General features: G+C 31.2%; 1 protein-coding gene across 2 annotated transcripts in view; it reads right to left on the bottom strand.

Annotated features, from left to right (window-relative positions):
- Positions 1-12,267: 12,267 nt before the first annotated feature.
- Positions 12,268-17,668, bottom strand: part of LOC141456739 (ATP-binding cassette sub-family G member 4) — a 57,113-nt gene continuing 51,712 nt past the window's right edge. For both annotated transcript variants that reach the window (XM_074132992.1, XM_074132991.1), the window contains 4 exons: positions 17,470-17,638; positions 16,329-16,429; positions 15,909-16,250; positions 12,268-14,706 (listed from right to left, as the gene is read on the bottom strand). In XM_074132992.1, the coding sequence (XP_073989093.1) occupies positions 14,548-14,706; positions 15,909-16,250; positions 16,329-16,429; positions 17,470-17,638 (771 nt within the window). In that variant the 3' untranslated portion in view covers positions 12,268-14,547. The remainder of the gene's footprint in view (positions 14,707-15,908; positions 16,251-16,328; positions 16,430-17,469; positions 17,639-17,668) is intronic.

The following is a 17,668-nucleotide window of genomic DNA, read 5'->3' as shown; positions in this document are numbered from 1 at the left end:
ATACTAATCAAAAACTAGTTCTGTACAGTTTTGAAGCAGTCAGGAAAAAAGAGAAAACAGTTCAAATCTTGCTGCTTTTCGTATTCGGATGAAAAACTGTATAGAAGACGGCGTAAAAACATCAGGCCTACGTGTGTATAAACAATAAAAAAAAAAATCATTACCTCCTCTACATTGTTCAGCAGTAATATTTATTTTGAAAGTGTTTCTAATGTTATTTTTTTTAAACTTTTTTAGTTAGTAGGAATCACCATTACATTAACCTTGAATTGAAATTCAAGTTGGCGTTAATTGAGGTGGAAGTCTTCATTGCTTTTTTGTTGGAGGAATTAATTGTTTTTAAACATAATTCTTCATTTTTTTTACTTAATAAAAATTTTGCGTGAATAAGATATCTTCGAGCAACCTGGGAAACAAAGGAAAATAGCCTTATTTTACAAAGCTAGTCTCGAGTGGGGAAGGGAACATGAGTTTATTGACTGGCGTCAGGAACAAGTGGAGATTACTCTCAACTCAAGTTAAAGATATCACAACTGCTTCTGGATTGTTGAAAACTCGGTACAAGGGAAAATAAAAGGGTTAATTGCTAATCCTTCCTTTCGAAATATTAGTTGAAAAAGGAAAGAATAATTTTCTTTTAATCTAGAAGTGGTTAGTGGGTGAAAGTATGTTTGAGTATGATCCGCAGGCGACCAAAATGTCTGACAAAAAGAATGTTTAAGGGAGACAATTTAAAAATGTGCTGTGGATGTAATAAAAACCAAAAATTTATTATATATTATAGTGGGTAATAAACCACAAGAAACAAAATTGATATTGAGATTCATTATGAAAATCCAAATAACGTATTTGAAAATATTCTCACCTTAGAGAGATATTTGGTAGATACGTATATTTGGTCAATAACATTAAGCTCTGACATTGGTTTGATAAATTATTTTTAGTTTTCTTTATGTGTACATGACGACAATTGGCGCCCTTGGAAACATAATAAAATACCAACCCCAAGGGGATTCAGTAATTAATATTGTACAATAGTTAAATGCAGAATGTCTCATTGTTAAGAACTTAAGACCTCTTCTTATCCAAACAACTCATTATTAATTTACAAGTGGTATATATTTTCTAAGTTATTCGTTATTTATTCCAAATGAGACTTAAACATTCCGAACTTAACCAGAAATTAAGTTCACTCTCTAAACTCTCAAACCTAAAATTATAGTAGCAAAAAAATTACTCTTGTAAACGAAGATATATCCTATATTTTAAAGAAACTGTGATATATCCTGGCGTATGAATTGTTTATTTTGTTTTTTCAATAACTAACGCTATAATTACATGCACTTTTTGACGATCAGTTCTTAGAAAACTGACAGTTTTAATAAACCTGACTTGTGGTATCTAAATCTTTCGTGCGATGAAATTGATTTTGGATACGATCTTTTAGAATAGCTAAGAAAGCTGCCATAAACAAACATGCTAGCTCTACTGTTAAATTCTTATGAACGCTTCAATTTGTCAGTACCTTATTTGAACATTAAATGATTCCAATACTATCTGGAGTTTCCAAATCCCGCTGGTCTAAATCCTTCAAATATTCAATCAATATTTAATCGCAAGGTGAATTGGCAAAACTGAAATATTCTAACGGTCACGAATATGCTGTTCACAATAATTAGAGTTTAATATTAAGGGACTTTAAAAGGTATACAATATAAAGAACTATATTTTTAAAAATCATGAAAATGACGCAGGTATTCAAAATGGGTAGACAAACGTCCCTTTTTATTTATTTATAATTTAATAAATAAATGAAGAAAATTGTAAGATATTCTTCAGAAGAAACTGCACTGAATTTGATGCATGGAGCTGATAAAAAAAAAAAAGAGTAAACATTGCATGTTAGAAACTAATCAATTTTATCTTATATACAATCTTCAAGTTTAAGGCCCTATTTCTTTGCCTCTTATACTTAATATTTGTTGCTTAATTGACGGTTTCGATATCCATTTAAGTTAGCTAAGTATCTTAATTGTTCCTCTCCACCATTTGTGACAGGGAATCACTTTTTAATGTTTTCATTAATGTTTGTTCCAATTCAGTTATTTTTACATCTGCTTTGTTAATTTATCTTATGTTTATTGTTATTACGATTTTCACATTAAATAACATTTATCCTAGCTTTATATATTTCGTAATATGTAATGTTGTATCCCCATCGTACCGCTGATCTTCTGACAGTTTCTCTTGTATCATAGTCTCACGTTCTCTCAATCTCCTTCTGCTTTTTCATCTCACCTAACACCTTTTCTTCAGCTCTTAATTTCTTTCTTATCCCAATTAATTGCTACTATCAGTGTCACACCATCTTTTAATTGCAAGACATAGATAAAATCTGAACGCCCTTTACCCAACTTTATGTCCCTACCAGCCCTCCAAGTGTTTTCCTTGGTTCTTATTAGTCTGCTCCAAATTATTTACATCGCCCTCAATCCTCACGCATTGCCCCATTTCTGAAGATTATTCTATTATTTTTCCAGCCCTTCAAAAAGTTCCTCAACTTGCCAAACCATTTTCACGCTACTGCTTCCTCAATACCTAGTCAAATCTCCACCACCAACTTCCACCTCGTAAATACTGAAATATTGAAAATGAAGTGCACCTTGTAGACTAATCAGCTTACAAAGATACATTCGGGTCTTTGTTAAAAGTTTTCTTGTTAATGTTTTTAATTGTGAGGTTTCTGCTGCAGCTGCTACGAATAAACAACACTTATATGTTTTATAGTTTTTATTTTAATTGTACTTTCTTACACAAGGTACTATATACACTTGACGCTAACTCCCAGTACACACCAACAACAACAACAACAACAATGACAATGACGCTGTACAGACGCTACAAGCCGCATTACTGACGCTCCAATGCCGCCAACCCACAAAGACAAAATTACCAATGTATTAATTAAACATTATTTAACACACCCCCTAATTTTATCTTTATCTATAACAGGTATGCATTTATTTATGAAACAATTAAGTCTTTAAATTTATTGAATTTTACTCCACCTAAAGGTTTTGTGAAAATGTCTGCGACTTGATCATTCGAACTACAATGTTTTACATTAATTTCACAGTTGTCATATTTTTCTTTTTATATAATGGTATCTTACATCTATGTGTTTTGATCTTTTATTTATGTTACCATTCTTTATTATATCAATAGCACTTTTATTATCTATAAATAATGTACAATTCAAATTTTTACCAGTTAGTTCATATATGAGTTCTTTTATAAAAATTAACTCTTTACAACATTCGGCACTACTAATATATTCACTTTCCGCACTTGATAATGCCACTATATTTTGCTTTCGCGAGCACCAGCTAACCGGCCCGCCTCCGTAGTATATCACGAATCCAGTTGTTGAGCGACGAGTCTCAGGGTCTCCCGCATAGTCGGCGTCTGAGTAAGCTATAAGCTCTTCTTCATTTATTTTTATACCTTACTCGCGGATTTCTCACTTCTTTCTTTCTTTTAGGGGTTAATCCTTTAATTTTGAGCATTTGGTAGGTTGTAGCACTTTTTTCATCTCCTACTGTATCTTCTTCTTCTTCTTTGACTTCTCTGTCACTGGTTTCACTCAGCTGTTCCAGCTCTTTGGCATAAGTTTCTACAGGCGTGTTTTCTGGTTCATCAGCAAATCTTAATTTCTTCTCCTTTTTCTCTAAATTTCTCTCCGATTTCTCCTTCTCAGTAAGTAATTGCAGTAATTTCTTCCGTCTCTCTTTTCTATTTTTCCCAGTGATTTCTCTACCCTTAACAGGCGAATTTCCATTTGGTGCAGTTATTATATCAGTCTGGATTTTATCCTCACTAACTTGATTATAATGTAATTCACTTTGAATTTTTTTAAGTTTACATTCGAGATTTCTTTTTTCTTCATTCAATTCTAAAATATGATTTTCTAGTGGTTTAACATCCGTTTTTAATTCACCTTTTCCTTTCATATACTTATTAGTCATCAAAGATTCTTCTTCGATCTTTTTTAGCAATTCATCTTTAGACGCTCGTAATTCTACGTACATTTGTTTTACTTCATCTTCTAAAGAAATTATTTTATTTAAATTAGCTTGCATACCTGTCTCGCAGTCGAACTGAGGTCTTTCATTTTTTAAATTCAATCCATCCACCATTCCACTGAGTTTATTAATACACTCTTGACTTACATGTCCCAAACGTCTGTGCCATGTTCTGGGATTCAAATTCTCTGCAAAGTTCGCTTCTACTCTTTCCTTAATATCCAGATCTACCGAGTATAGGCCACTGGAATTCCGTTTTCCTTGTAACACTATTTCATCATTCGTTATGTGACTCGAAGATCCTGAATCCAATATCCACTTGGAGTTTGATGCTTCGTTAGCCAGAAAAGATATGTCGTGTTTTTCAGGGTGTTTATTTTTTCTAAAATAGCAGTTCTTCTCTTCATGGTTATTCTTTTTGCATATTTTACAGAATTTACTTTGCCTCTTATTGGGGCAAAACTTAGATATGTGTCCTGGTTTCGAACAATTAAAACATTTTACCGGTGTTGAATAAGTTTGATTTGTTTTATTTTTAATCACGCTTTTGAATGCTACTGCAACATCCTCTGAGCATGAGAAACGTTTCTCCTCATTTGCTAGTCTTGTGATTAAATTTGACAGTGTTTTTTCCTCGTTGGGGGTACTCTCCCAGGCACTCCAAAAATGTCTATATTTACTGTCAAGACTAGTTAAAATTTTTGACATAACCATGCTGTCGTTTATTTCATTATTCAGGGCTTTTAACCGAAAAACCAGGTTTTCTAAAATGCTAATATTAGTTGATATATCAACGCTATTATTAAACTTGAAGTTAAAAAATTCTTGCATTAAATCGAATTTTTGTTGCGTTGAATCACGCTCATACACTTCTTTTAGTTTTTTGAACATTTCTTTAGAGTTATTGCAAGTCATAACATGTGTCAGTGGTATTTTGTCTATTGAGAGGATAATAAGTTTTTGCGCTTTTGCGTCCCTCTGAACAAACAAATTATAGTCCTTATGGTCTTGTGGAGGTGACGCTTCCTCCCCAGACACAATGCCATATAACCCATTGGCCTTCAATAAAATTGTTATTTTAAATTTCCAACACTGGAAGTCCTCGGGTTTCTTCAATTTGTCTATCTCCATCACTTCGTTTAATAGATTCATTTTTTACGGATTTTTATTGTAACAACGTGCAACTAACCTTTATATTCCTTTAGTAGTTTTTAAGATGGACAACGGCCTGGGCCCATAACCTGTTAAAAGTTTTCTTGTTAATGTTTTTAATTGTGAGGTTTCTGCTGCAGCTGCTACGAATAAACAACACTTATATGTTTTATAGTTTTTATTTTAATTGTACTTTCTTACACAAGGTACTATATACACTTGACGCTAACTCCCAGTACACACCAACAACAACAACAACAACAATGACAATGACGCTGTACAGACGCTACAAGCCGCATTACTGACGCTCCAATGCCGCCAACCCACAAAGACAAAATTACCAATGTATTAATTAAACATTATTTAACAGTCTTCTCACACACTTAGTTGAAAACGAAGCAAACTGAGCACAGTTACGAAGCTAACTAGAAGCTAACAATGCTTTCCTCCCCGAAACTTAACGAAATTCTCCGGATCTATTGCTCTTTTCTGCATTTCACGGCATTGTCCGTATTTATAGTTTTCCATTACCTATTCTCTAAACTCTATAAAAATTGATGAGTTAAAGAGCATAAGAGAATGTTGCATAAGTGTTAGCAATTCCTCTGTATTCTAAATCATAACTACAAAATTTTTAGTTCTCCTTCAGGCCTTGACATAGTACTGACAATGACTGTAGGGTGATTTGTATAATCTGGTTAATTTATTTAATAACTTTTAACGAAAATATTCAGAAACGTTTTTTGCTTTAAGTAATCAATCAACAATGAATGCATTTTCCATTGACTGACTTCTCTATTTAGAAATTCTGCCATGATGGCAAAACTTCATTTTGAAAATTAAAAAAAAAAAAAATTACATGAGGATATCACAAAAAAAAAAAACAAGAAACTTCTCTTACGTAAAGAAACTGATGGTACGTCATTAACAGAAAAACACTTAAGATGATACTTTGACGTAGGCATTAATCACAAAAAGGTAATAGCTGGCACTCCTTATAAATCTATTTTGCATTTATTGTTCTAAATTAGGTTTTAATAATCATCTATATTTATATTAGATCATAATAATTCGGTCGTTATTATGCAAAACAGTTGAATCAATTGGCGGACTAATCTTATACAATTGTAGTTACTTCTAAGTAGGTATTTAGCGATGATGAGATAAAATTCTTCTGCGCTTATTAAAGAACCTAGCACTCTAAAACAATGCAATATCCTCAGTAAATTTGATCTTCTACAAAATTTCCTTATAGATGGATGATTTAAATTGCTCATTCGACCAATTTTGTTTTTAATTTAATTGTATTCTATTGTTTGCTAGAAACATCTGTATTTTTTTAAAATTATAATAATGAACATTTATTGTTCCAAAATATGTGCATAAATTTTTACTTCATAATTTTATTTTCTCTCTGTTTATACTTCCCCTCACTACTATTTTAAGAAATTCTCATTTCCTCATTAGAAATTTCCTCAGTCAATCATCCATTCAATACCTTGTTAAATATTGGTGAACATATGCAGTATGTAGTTATTAACCTTAACGGCCGTAACATGCAAAATTTTCATCGCTGTTCCATGATTTTGAGGCAAGAATTGTGTCCTATTTCATCTCTCTTGGCATAACTGATTCAACTTCTTCGCTTACCTCTCTTTAATCTTGGATCCTCAATTTTGAATTCAAATTAATTAAAAGACCCGCAAATGATTTAAGCCTGATGCCACTCATGTATCTCATTGATAGTAATTTTATCTCCATTACCTCAAAATATTTTAGAGAATTATTACTGGCAATTTCCATTTATTTTTAAAAATTCTTCATAGTTAAACCCTACTCTCAATAAAGTTTGTAGTACTTTTCTTTTAAGAAATGTCATCGTAGTCGCCACAAAAATGCGAGATAATTCTCAAAAATTCGTACTAACTATTAAAATAATAATCACAAGTCCTTTCTCGTTTAATTTCAACTGTATTTCAGTTCAACTAATATTTTATAAACTACGCAGCTGTGTTTTGCCCAGATGAATTAAATAAATTCTCCACAGGTAAAAAGGATAAAAAAATCTGTTAAACAAAAAATTGCTCTTTACAATTACCTCAACAATAATTGCAAAATACAATTTTTTAAATGAATACAAATATTCCACCTTAGCATGATTATGTCATTAATAATTAATTAATTCTAAGTGTATACTTAATTTTTATGATCGCCATTTGAAATATTTTTTTTGTTGGCTTCTATCGTCATTAAGGTAAGGTCATGTGACAAAACGAACGCCCCTGACCTGCTTGACAAAATTTATCTCTTTATCATACAATGCACATCTTATTACTACGCTCTATTTTTATTATTTCATCATTATTTATTGAACTTTTCTTACAAGCAATATTAACACCAGAAAGCAACTTAACTGATAAGTCTAACTCTGAATTTATTCTTATTTATCATTATTTTAAATTAACTTGCTAAATGATCACATTACAATAAATACATAAACAAAATAGGTCACATTGTCAAAAATTAGTGTTCTCTTTACTCACTTATAGAAACAGTCAAGGTTGATTTCATGATCCATCTTGGCATTGAAGCACTCGAAGTAAGTAGCAGGTACTCCGACATTCTATTCATTTTTACTTTTACTTAGTTCTACGTGATAAGAAAAGAAATTTCAATCGTGCAGAATTTCGATTTTCAGATTTCACCCCCTTCCAAAAAAAACGTTTTGAAGACCCCGAGTCAGAAAAAGTGGTTTTTACAAAATAATCTGTTTTTGCTTCTTTTTTTTGCCTAGAAGTAACTCTAAAAAAGGTACATATATTTCTAGTATTTTCCGTAATATACATAAATATACTGCTTGCTTAGAATATCTCTATAACATTTTGGTACTTATACTTACAACATGAATACACAAGACCACTATAACAATAAATAAATAAATAAATAACATGAATACAAGTACCAAACAAAAAGTAAAATAGAAGCGATTTTATTAAAACAAATTAACAAAATAAATAAATAAAATAACCACCAAACAAACTGTCACAGCACTAATTCATCAAGTTCATTCATCAAGGTAGAAAAACTATTTGATGAAATTTCATCCGAGAGAAGAACAAGTTCTCAAGAGTGGTGGTGGCCATCGTTCTCCGAGCAGAAGTAACGCACGAATTTGTTCTAATTTGATCCAGCTGGTGGAAGCGCCGAACGAAATTCTCTACACTTTGTTCAGAGGCAGAGCCACTGCAGTTTGTTATGATTTTAAAACAAACTTCTGAATCGGTTAAAAACTAGGTAAGCTTGTAAGTCAGCTTGAAATAGCTACCTGCAGTGCCCATATTGTTAGAAAAAAAAAAAACAATATTTCGGTTGGCAGGCACGCCATTCCTCATTCCATATCTCTTTGCACTTAAAGTTAAGGATGCGCTCCAAAAAATGTCACTCGTTTATACTCTATAGGTAATGTAGTTGTTTTCAATGCCTCTTTTGCAACTGATCAACCTTCTCATTACCTTAAAGCCTTTGTGTTTCCTGACCCGAACAAAGTGATGACCAATCCTAATAGGTTGCCATATCCTCTCCCTTACCTCTTCAATTAACAGCAGCTTATTGTACTAGTTTCTTCGTGAGTTCAGGCTGTACTGCAGGACATGTTGCATGCCGTACCGCTACTCTACGCTAACGCCTTCTCTATTGCCATTCCTTCTGCCTAATTATTAGAGCTATTGGCCCCTAATTTTCTGTCCAGATGTTCGTTCTCTTGCCAGACTTAATAAACATCCACAGCACAACCGAGAATTTCAGCCTCTTTGCTGTCATCAGTGTATGTATATATTGTATGCATATTCATTATTTTCTTACATTTCCGTTAACGCTTTAAGGGCTTCATTTTTCTATTCTTTTTTTTTCTTATTCTTTGTCTTTCTATATACAGATTGAAACATCTTACAAACTTTAAGCTCTGCAATAGTTGTACGCTGCTTTGCATGGAACAAGGAACTTAATTCTTTAATTTTTAGGTATATTAGGGTGTGGCTGATATCACGGATCGCTTCGTATAGAATCATCACTCTGACTCTGATCATCACCAATCGGCTGTTTACAGCACTTTTCTTAGACTCATCCGAAAGGAGCATCCATAAGTAAGGCACGTTATTTCAGTTCCTTCGTGAATGAACTTTATTGCTTCATAATTAAGTTCCCACTGCTAACGGGTTATTTTGGACTTTACATTCATAAATTTCAGAAGCAGGTCGATGGCATGATTAAGTTGAGGTTTCCACTTGAAAAAGCGGTCGAATAAATTCCTAAAAGTTGAGTTCATTCAATTGACTGTTTTAGATTCCTTCTGTTTTTTTTCTGTCTCTTTTCCCTAATTAATTTCCAAATTCCTCTTTTTACCTCAAATATAATTTTTCTCAAATTGTTCATTTTATGAATCTACCCTATCAAGCACTGATTTGCTGACTAATAATTATCATGTTTCCACCAACCCTCTCATCTAAATAATAAAAGCCATAAGAAAGAAGTTATTATAGTTTTTAAATGTATAAACATTTAGCACAATATTTAAATTGTATGTTATGGAGATACATAAGATTCCTACAATATTTCTGCATGCGTAGAAGCTGTTTTAGTTTTAGCTTGATTTTTTCTTTTCTTTTTGAATTTACGTATGTTTGCTACAATTAATACATATTAGTTTTATTCTCTGAACATTCTAGGCATTTATTGTCAATAGGTGCACTTCTTAAATAGATAATTTTGAGTTAACAAAAATAATGCAGTGAATCGAAAGAGAAAACTTATTTCTAACTTAAAATCATAATAATAAAATAAAATTGAGTCATTGTTAATAATAATTCAAAGTTCTCAGTTCCACAGCATAAAGCTGTTTAGAAGGCCAGAAAAACGATCTTCAACATTTTCCGGAAGGAGTAGTGCTTTCGATTCTAATTCATTTCCTTTAAAATTGATTATTGATTCACTTTACTACAGAGGGATTCAACGAATTGGATTTGTAACTTAAAGAAAACACTTCTACCACTGCGATAAAATTATAGTAATAGTTTTAATTTGAAATTATTTAACTAAATGCATAATGATAAGGTGTGTTAAAATAAACAAAAAAGGGGCAAATTAATTTAAACTAATTATAATTATCTCATCAAACTAAAAAATGTCAGATTTGTGGCACAAATGAAAACAAATTTTTAATGATGTAGAAAAGAACGAAGTGATAAGTTAAGCGAATGTACAAAACTTAATATCGCTCATTCAAATAATTCTATTTAACCCACATATAAACATTTATAAGCACACTTATAAAAGTAAATTTTGTGGTTGGCTGAAAATTTTGTCATCGTTAGGTTTATTATTAATTTATTTATTATTTATAATCAAGGGAATCACTAATACATTCAGAAAGCAGCCTAACAGTGGACCACATTTGACATGTGAACTTACCTTCTGTGAAAATAACAAAACACTGGTTTTTCTGCCCAAAAAGGAGCGCGTGATTTACTCGGGCATTCTCACTTTTCCGAAGACAGAGGAAGGATAGGAAGACCCGTACTCGACAGAAAATTACTTCCACTAATGAGAACTGGTAACAGCAAAAACCCGAGAAAAAGCCTTTGGTGTACTTCCTGAACGATTCGACTGCGTTTATTTAAAGAGCAATGATATGATATTCAACGATAAAAGCTACATAATATGTTCAAAAATAATAATTTAAAAAATAACGAAAGCAAATGTTTTTCGAAAAATACTTCAAGTATCCTACTTACAGTACAGCCTAATGGAAACCTTCGGCTTAGAATCAAAAGTGTTGATTCAGCCCATTATTAAACAGTTCCAGCATTTTGTTGAGTTTCATTTCATAGAAGAATCCTTGAAAGAAAAAGGATTAACTTATGGGAGGAGTGCTGCGCTTAAGTACATGCTGTTTTAATTATTCTTAAATAAAATCTATCACGTTGTCAAACAAAGAAAACATTAATTAGATGATTTATTTTCTTTGTTAAGGTTGTACCCATAATTTTTATAAATTCTATAGCGACAGATGGACTAACTTTCCCCTAATAGAACTGAATTGTTATTCAAATATCGTACAAGACCAGTTTATTGTCAAAAGGAAAACTTATTCTTCATGAATATAATAGTTGCTCGGAATGTATATTCAGAAAGAAGAGCTTGTTAAATTAAATGCAACTGCATGACAAGTGATCCGCGTAGAAATGTCTGAATTTGGCTTTGATGACCTTGCAGTCATTATTTTCTCTCTCCAGAAAAAAAGCTAAAAACCTCTTATTTCCCCTTAGAAAGAATAGTGTTTCCTTCTTTTCCACAGCTGTATCCCTGCTGTATTTCCTTTAAAACAACACGAACAACGTTTCTTTTACACATTTCCTCATTCTACCAACAAATTTTGTTTGTGGAAGTCCAACATATCTTAGAGGTTGCAGTGGAGTCCTCTCTGAGAGTCCCAAATTCCATTGGGGAATCGGTGATAGAGGGAACAGAGCCAGTTCCTATTCGGAAGTTTCTTACTAGGAGAACATTTAGACCCGTCAAAATCATCCTGGCCTCCGCTGTATGACACACATAAATAAATAATATACAAACCTTCTGCTTCGATGAAATTAAAAACATGCAATCCTGTGAAAACCTGTACAATCGTCATAATTATTAAGTTCGAATCGTAAAAAAATTAAGCCATTAATTGCGGAGGGATTAGCAGCTATGCTGTTAGCGTATTGGATTCCCACGCGGAGATCTTGGGTTCGAATCCAGTTGTCTAGCCCTCTTTAGATTTTCTCTTCTTAGGAGCTTCTTACAGCTCACTGTCCGTTACAGCGTTGTCTGTAACGGGAGAACACTGTCCGGAGGCCGGCAGTGCACTGAAAAAAGCTCCGGGCGCCAATAACCTCAGATGTTGACCCGCCTTAAATCATAATAATAATAAAAAAATCGACTTTAGGCACTCCCAAGGTATAATATTTTGGGTAATAATTACATAATTATTTGTATATTACTTTATGAAATATTTATTATGCAAAACATAACCGTTCGAAATGAATCTTCAAGAACATCTTATTTCATACTTTAGGACTGTTGCTTCTACATAATCACAAAATCTACTACACTTTTGCCATTTCAAAAAATAAACGGTAATATACGAAAACAAAAGCAAAAAACATTTCATAATTTCTATATACGTAAATTTCAAACAATTTTTAACACTAATTACATTAATAATGAAAGTAATATAAATAAATAGAATTAACTAAATATGTTATTTTAAAAGCTACATCCACTGTCATGGTTAAAATATATTATTCTACTTACAAAAAAAAATATAATATAAACCATATTCTTAAAGATTCTATCTACAAACCTCGAATACATAAATAGCATTTAAAATAAACAATATTTAAAAATTCAAAAGAGTTGGGATTATTAGCAACATATAAATATCTAGTATCATTTTATTTATTCTACTTATCTGATAGCATACTATCACAGGAAAACTTGTGCTTCGCACTGTTTTTTTTTTTTTTGTTATTTTTAATTTCTTTCTTGTTTTTATGGAATGCTCCTATAATCACTTAATTTTATAGATATGGTAAATAAATGAAAAAATAGATAGGAAAATATCTGTAAGGAAAGAAGGTCACTTTTTAAAGTGTTAATTCCTTGTATTATTTTTCCGCGTACTATTTTTAAAATTTGTTCAATAGACAATCTAAGGCACTCTAAGGAGTGTTTTAGGACAAAGTGGATAATCAAGCTGGGTGACTCTATGAGCAAGAAATATCCCGTTCAAATTTGACAGTACTAGAAAAAGTGGTGTCGAAAGTGAAAAAAAGAAAAAGTATTTAAAACTTCAGAATAACTCTGATTAAATGCATATTCAATGGACCCTTCAAAGAATACGATAACCGAGTGACCCCAAAATAATACAGAATCTTGAATCGGTGGGAGGCAGACAAATTTTAGTTGCAAGGAATTCATTTTTACCTCTTTTATTTCCAATAAGTTAACCAGATAAGGTACAAGTTGCTTACGTTATTTTGATTTTTGCACATGAATGTCCATATTGGTGAGTAATGGACGGTTTGCTTCGCTTACATTAAGGGAACAGTTGGAATCTGGAAATCGAAAAAAGGATACCTGTTTGGTTAACTACCCCATTTATTCAAACGTTAATGGCTGAACTTAATTTTAATCGTAAATAGAACAAATAACAATTGCTTTATACCAATTTTAGAACCAACAATGAAGTTCCGTAAGTCATTTCATGACTTCACTATGCGACTACGGTTACTGGTATAGTGATGGTTACACCAAGTCGCTGGGCCGATTTGGAATCTTGAGTGCTTGCAGACATATAAAACCTGCTCTAAATATTAATTGAAGTGTTTACTTGAATTAAACATAATGAAAACTCGGATATCAAACTACTTCATAGTTTAGTGATTTCCGCCCTTCATAAATACAGACATTGCACTGTTTAAACAAATTTAACTCTCCTGCTTACTATTCAATTACAATATAAATTATCTACGTAGAACTCTAGTGAATCCAATAGCTTGGGCTTTACATAAAAAGAGACCTCTAAGTTTCAGTATCAATATTTTTAAAGAACTGGCGGATCTACTACATTCCAAAATCCATAGCACCTATCACTCTTCTTACTCTACTAAAAATCTTCTATGTAGATTGGTTCGAGAGAGCTACTTCAAATTATCTATAAAGAAATTAATGAAATATACATTTCTATTAACAATTTTGTAGTTCCGGTGTTGAGCTATAAAAATCCAACTTTAAACATATAAAATGTCAAAATGTATATTAAAAAAAAAAGTATTGATATACAGAAAATATAGAACTTTGCATACTATTTTAACATTTACAACAAATACATTTAACCTATCACCCAACTTAGTTTAAAAAAATATATTTATATTATAGCTTTTTTTATATTTATATTTCCTTAAAAAAATTTATAAAAGTTGGTAGTTCATTCACACTTAATACATTTATTTTCCTTTTTTTCTTAAAAGTGAAAAAATTGACAATTGTGGCAACAGGCACATTATTTTATTTGTAAATGATAATTTCATAAATATAAACAACTATTATTTTAATTACTACAACAATAAAAAAAAAAAAAAGATAATCACATAAAAAACAAAGCAATAAAAATAAGTTTTATTTTTGATTTTGTGATCATTACAAACCTGGGAAAGGCACGAACAGGTATGAGAGATACATTCAAAATGATGGATGTAATCTAATAATCTAAAGTTTACCGTTGGGACATGAGCTTCCATCGTAAAAACAAAAACGCAGCTATTCTCAAAACAAGGAATATAACAACTAAGGCAATGATATCCAAATTAAAATCAGCATCCAACATGTCTAGTTCTTCTAATGTTGTTTCAGGAGATTTGAAATGGCAGTACACCTGGAAATATAAATTTTGAATTAAAAATTGATTTAATATTTATGTAATGGCAACTGTCAAAACCTTTACTATAAATTTAATTTTAGTTATTTATTTATTTAAATTTAAAAAGGTGTTAGAGAAAGATTTTTCCAAAATATTTGAAGCTAAAGTTCTTTCTTACAATTGGGTAAAGAGCCAAATAGTGGTAGAAATGTTCCAGTTCTTCTGAATTACATAAACTAAAATGAATAGATTCTTAGTTCCCTCTTATTACAATGAATTTGCATAAAAAGCAATGAATTGCCTTTTGCATGAAGCTTATTTTTTTTAGTTCAAAATCCAGTTCTTTATGTAAATTTGTTTCTTTATGTATATAAACAAAAATTACTAACATCTTGTAACAAATAAAGAAGTGCCCAAACTAAGATTAGTCAACTTTTAACAACTAGAGACTTTTTTCTAAAAAAAAAAAAAAAAAAAAAAGGACTATAGTAAGAAAGAGAACGTGAAGAATTTATTAATAGCAGAAACAATAAAATAAATCACCGCTAAAAAGTTAAATCCAGTAAGTACTACATAGGCTTGATCTAATTCACTCAACAATTGTCCAAAAATGAATAAATAAATAACAATTTAAAAAAATATTCCGGGCTTCTTAAGTTACTCCACAACCTACTGGCGTAAAACTAGGCAAATCTTGAAAAGATCGTTCCTACCAACCGACTTATAGCAGTTTGCAGCAAGGTTTTAGGATATATAATCATACTCAAAATAACCGTTTAATAAGCACTACAGCTCAGCACATTAGTGAAGATAGTAGGCAGAATTTTGGGTCTGCCACTTAGAACTATAAGTATTAAGTATTAGCTGAAACTATTTTTCCTGTCAGTAATTGAATCTGAACCAATTTCGTCTCAAGAGCACCCAACTTTAAAGATAATAAATCCATATCAAAAGTGAATTAAGAACACTTAGCTCCACTATGAATCTTCTAATTAACATTATTGAATTCCATAACAATAACAAGTGTTTAATTAAACATGCCATGCTTTTAATACATCTTCACCTTTTCCAGTTTTGTTTTTTCTTTACTTAAGTTTTATTTTCTTTGTTTATTTAGTGTTTGTATATTTAAAAAAAATAAATAAAGTATTATTATTATTAAACGTTTGATAAAACTAATATATTTAAAAATCCAAAGAAAGTAATTAAAAAATTACCTGAAAGCACTTCAATTTTTCACGACCAAATGAGTAGGTAGCAAGAGCTGTTGCTTCAAAACCGTATCTAATATAACTCAGATATGTAATCCATCTGAGATAGATAGGAATAGCATCAAAACTGACGAAAAATCCAGAAAATAATAGGAAAGGAACTGACATGACTGGGGCTAAAAATACACCATTTTGAACATTCATAGCGGCACCAACCACCAATCCAACAGATTGCGCCACAAATGATATTAAGAGACAAGCAGATAAAAACATCACATATCGTGATAATTCAGCTGGTTGCGCTGTTATGTAGTATACTATGGAAACATATAAAACACAAAATACCGCCTGAAACAAAAGCACAATATTATTATAAAAATGTTAAGATTTATCTAAATTTATCGCAAGAAAACTTAGTTAACACACCTGGAAAGGTATATCCGAGACTGTAATGGCCATGTAATAGGAACGTAAAGAATACCATCTATTAAAGTTTTCTTTTATTAAAACGGGCATCTCCAAAGGAACTGAAATAGATTAAATTTTTTAATTTACTTCATCTTGAAAACCAGACCAATTGAATTCAGCAATACAAAGAAAAACCTGTAATGAAGCCTTCCTTTAAAGAAATAACATAAGACCAAGTCAATCAGCGACAAGTGATTGATTGTGTGATCAGAAGAAGCTGAATAGTTGGATGGCAACAGTGATGAAAATGATGGATTGACTCAATCTTGCCGGAGGAAATGATGATGCTGGTAGGATTATTAAAATAAATTGGATATATCAAATATTTCCTTTACTTTTTAATGATTCTACAAAAAATTCTCTATCTGTTATTTTATTTCCTTAAAAAGAAGAGCATAAATAAATCCTATTGAATTTTCCAATTCTTTTTATCTTGATCCATCATAGCTCCAGTAAAGGTAAAGAAATCAAGCTTAAACACAAAATCTCTGATCATGCGCCTTTTAATCCACTTTAGTTCAGTAAGAGTTATTTAGCATTCCTATTTCATGAGGAAGTGTTGGGTAAGCTTTTATAAATGTAAATTTGGTTTCTTCAAAATATAGTTTTTCGTAAACTGTTAAGCTTATTCTGCAAGTCAACCCACGCGTAAAAAATTACTTCTTTAAAAAAAAGAAATCAAGTAGTTTCATACCTGCTTCAAGAGTGTTAGAATTATAGACTAAACTCTTTCTTCTCTTTTTTTTTTTAGGAACTTTCACTGTACTGCACTGACAAGGCAGAGTAGTTCGCACTTTTAATCTTCAGAGTATAAAACTCAGAAAAATCAAATTCAAATTGAATGATGAAAAGCATCAAACGTCCGAAATGAACAAAAGAAGCATAATTAACGAAAAAACAAAAAAAAATGTTCACTCAAAATTTGAAGATATAAATTTTTTTTTTTAATTTACCCTATGCTTTACGCAACCACGGTCCAACATGCTTCTAGGTTTTGTTTCTTAACATTTCTTTTGACGAAGTACAGATTATTGTAATAATTTAACTAATTCATGCTAAATGGTTTCTTACTTGGTAAAAATAAATAAATAAAACTTACACGAGAGAATAGTTATTGTCATAGAAGTATACATAAGGAAGAGCATATTGAAAAATAGAAATCCCAAATTGCTTAAAACTTTGGCGCCATCATTTCCTATGTCGTAATAAAGTGCTCCAATGAGAAATCCTACTAATATATGAGCAAACAATCGCAGGTACATAAGTGTCTGAAAGAAAAAAAAAATGTCTAAGTAATC

The sequence above is a fragment of the Rhodnius prolixus genome, unplaced genomic scaffold, assembly GCF_049639745.1.
Source record: "Rhodnius prolixus isolate KJV_2025 unplaced genomic scaffold, Rpr scaffold_10, whole genome shotgun sequence".
Lineage (NCBI taxonomy): Eukaryota > Metazoa > Arthropoda > Insecta > Hemiptera > Reduviidae > Rhodnius > Rhodnius prolixus.
The sequence above is the reverse complement of the archived record's forward strand: the minus strand, read 5'-3'. Positions and strand labels throughout refer to the sequence as shown.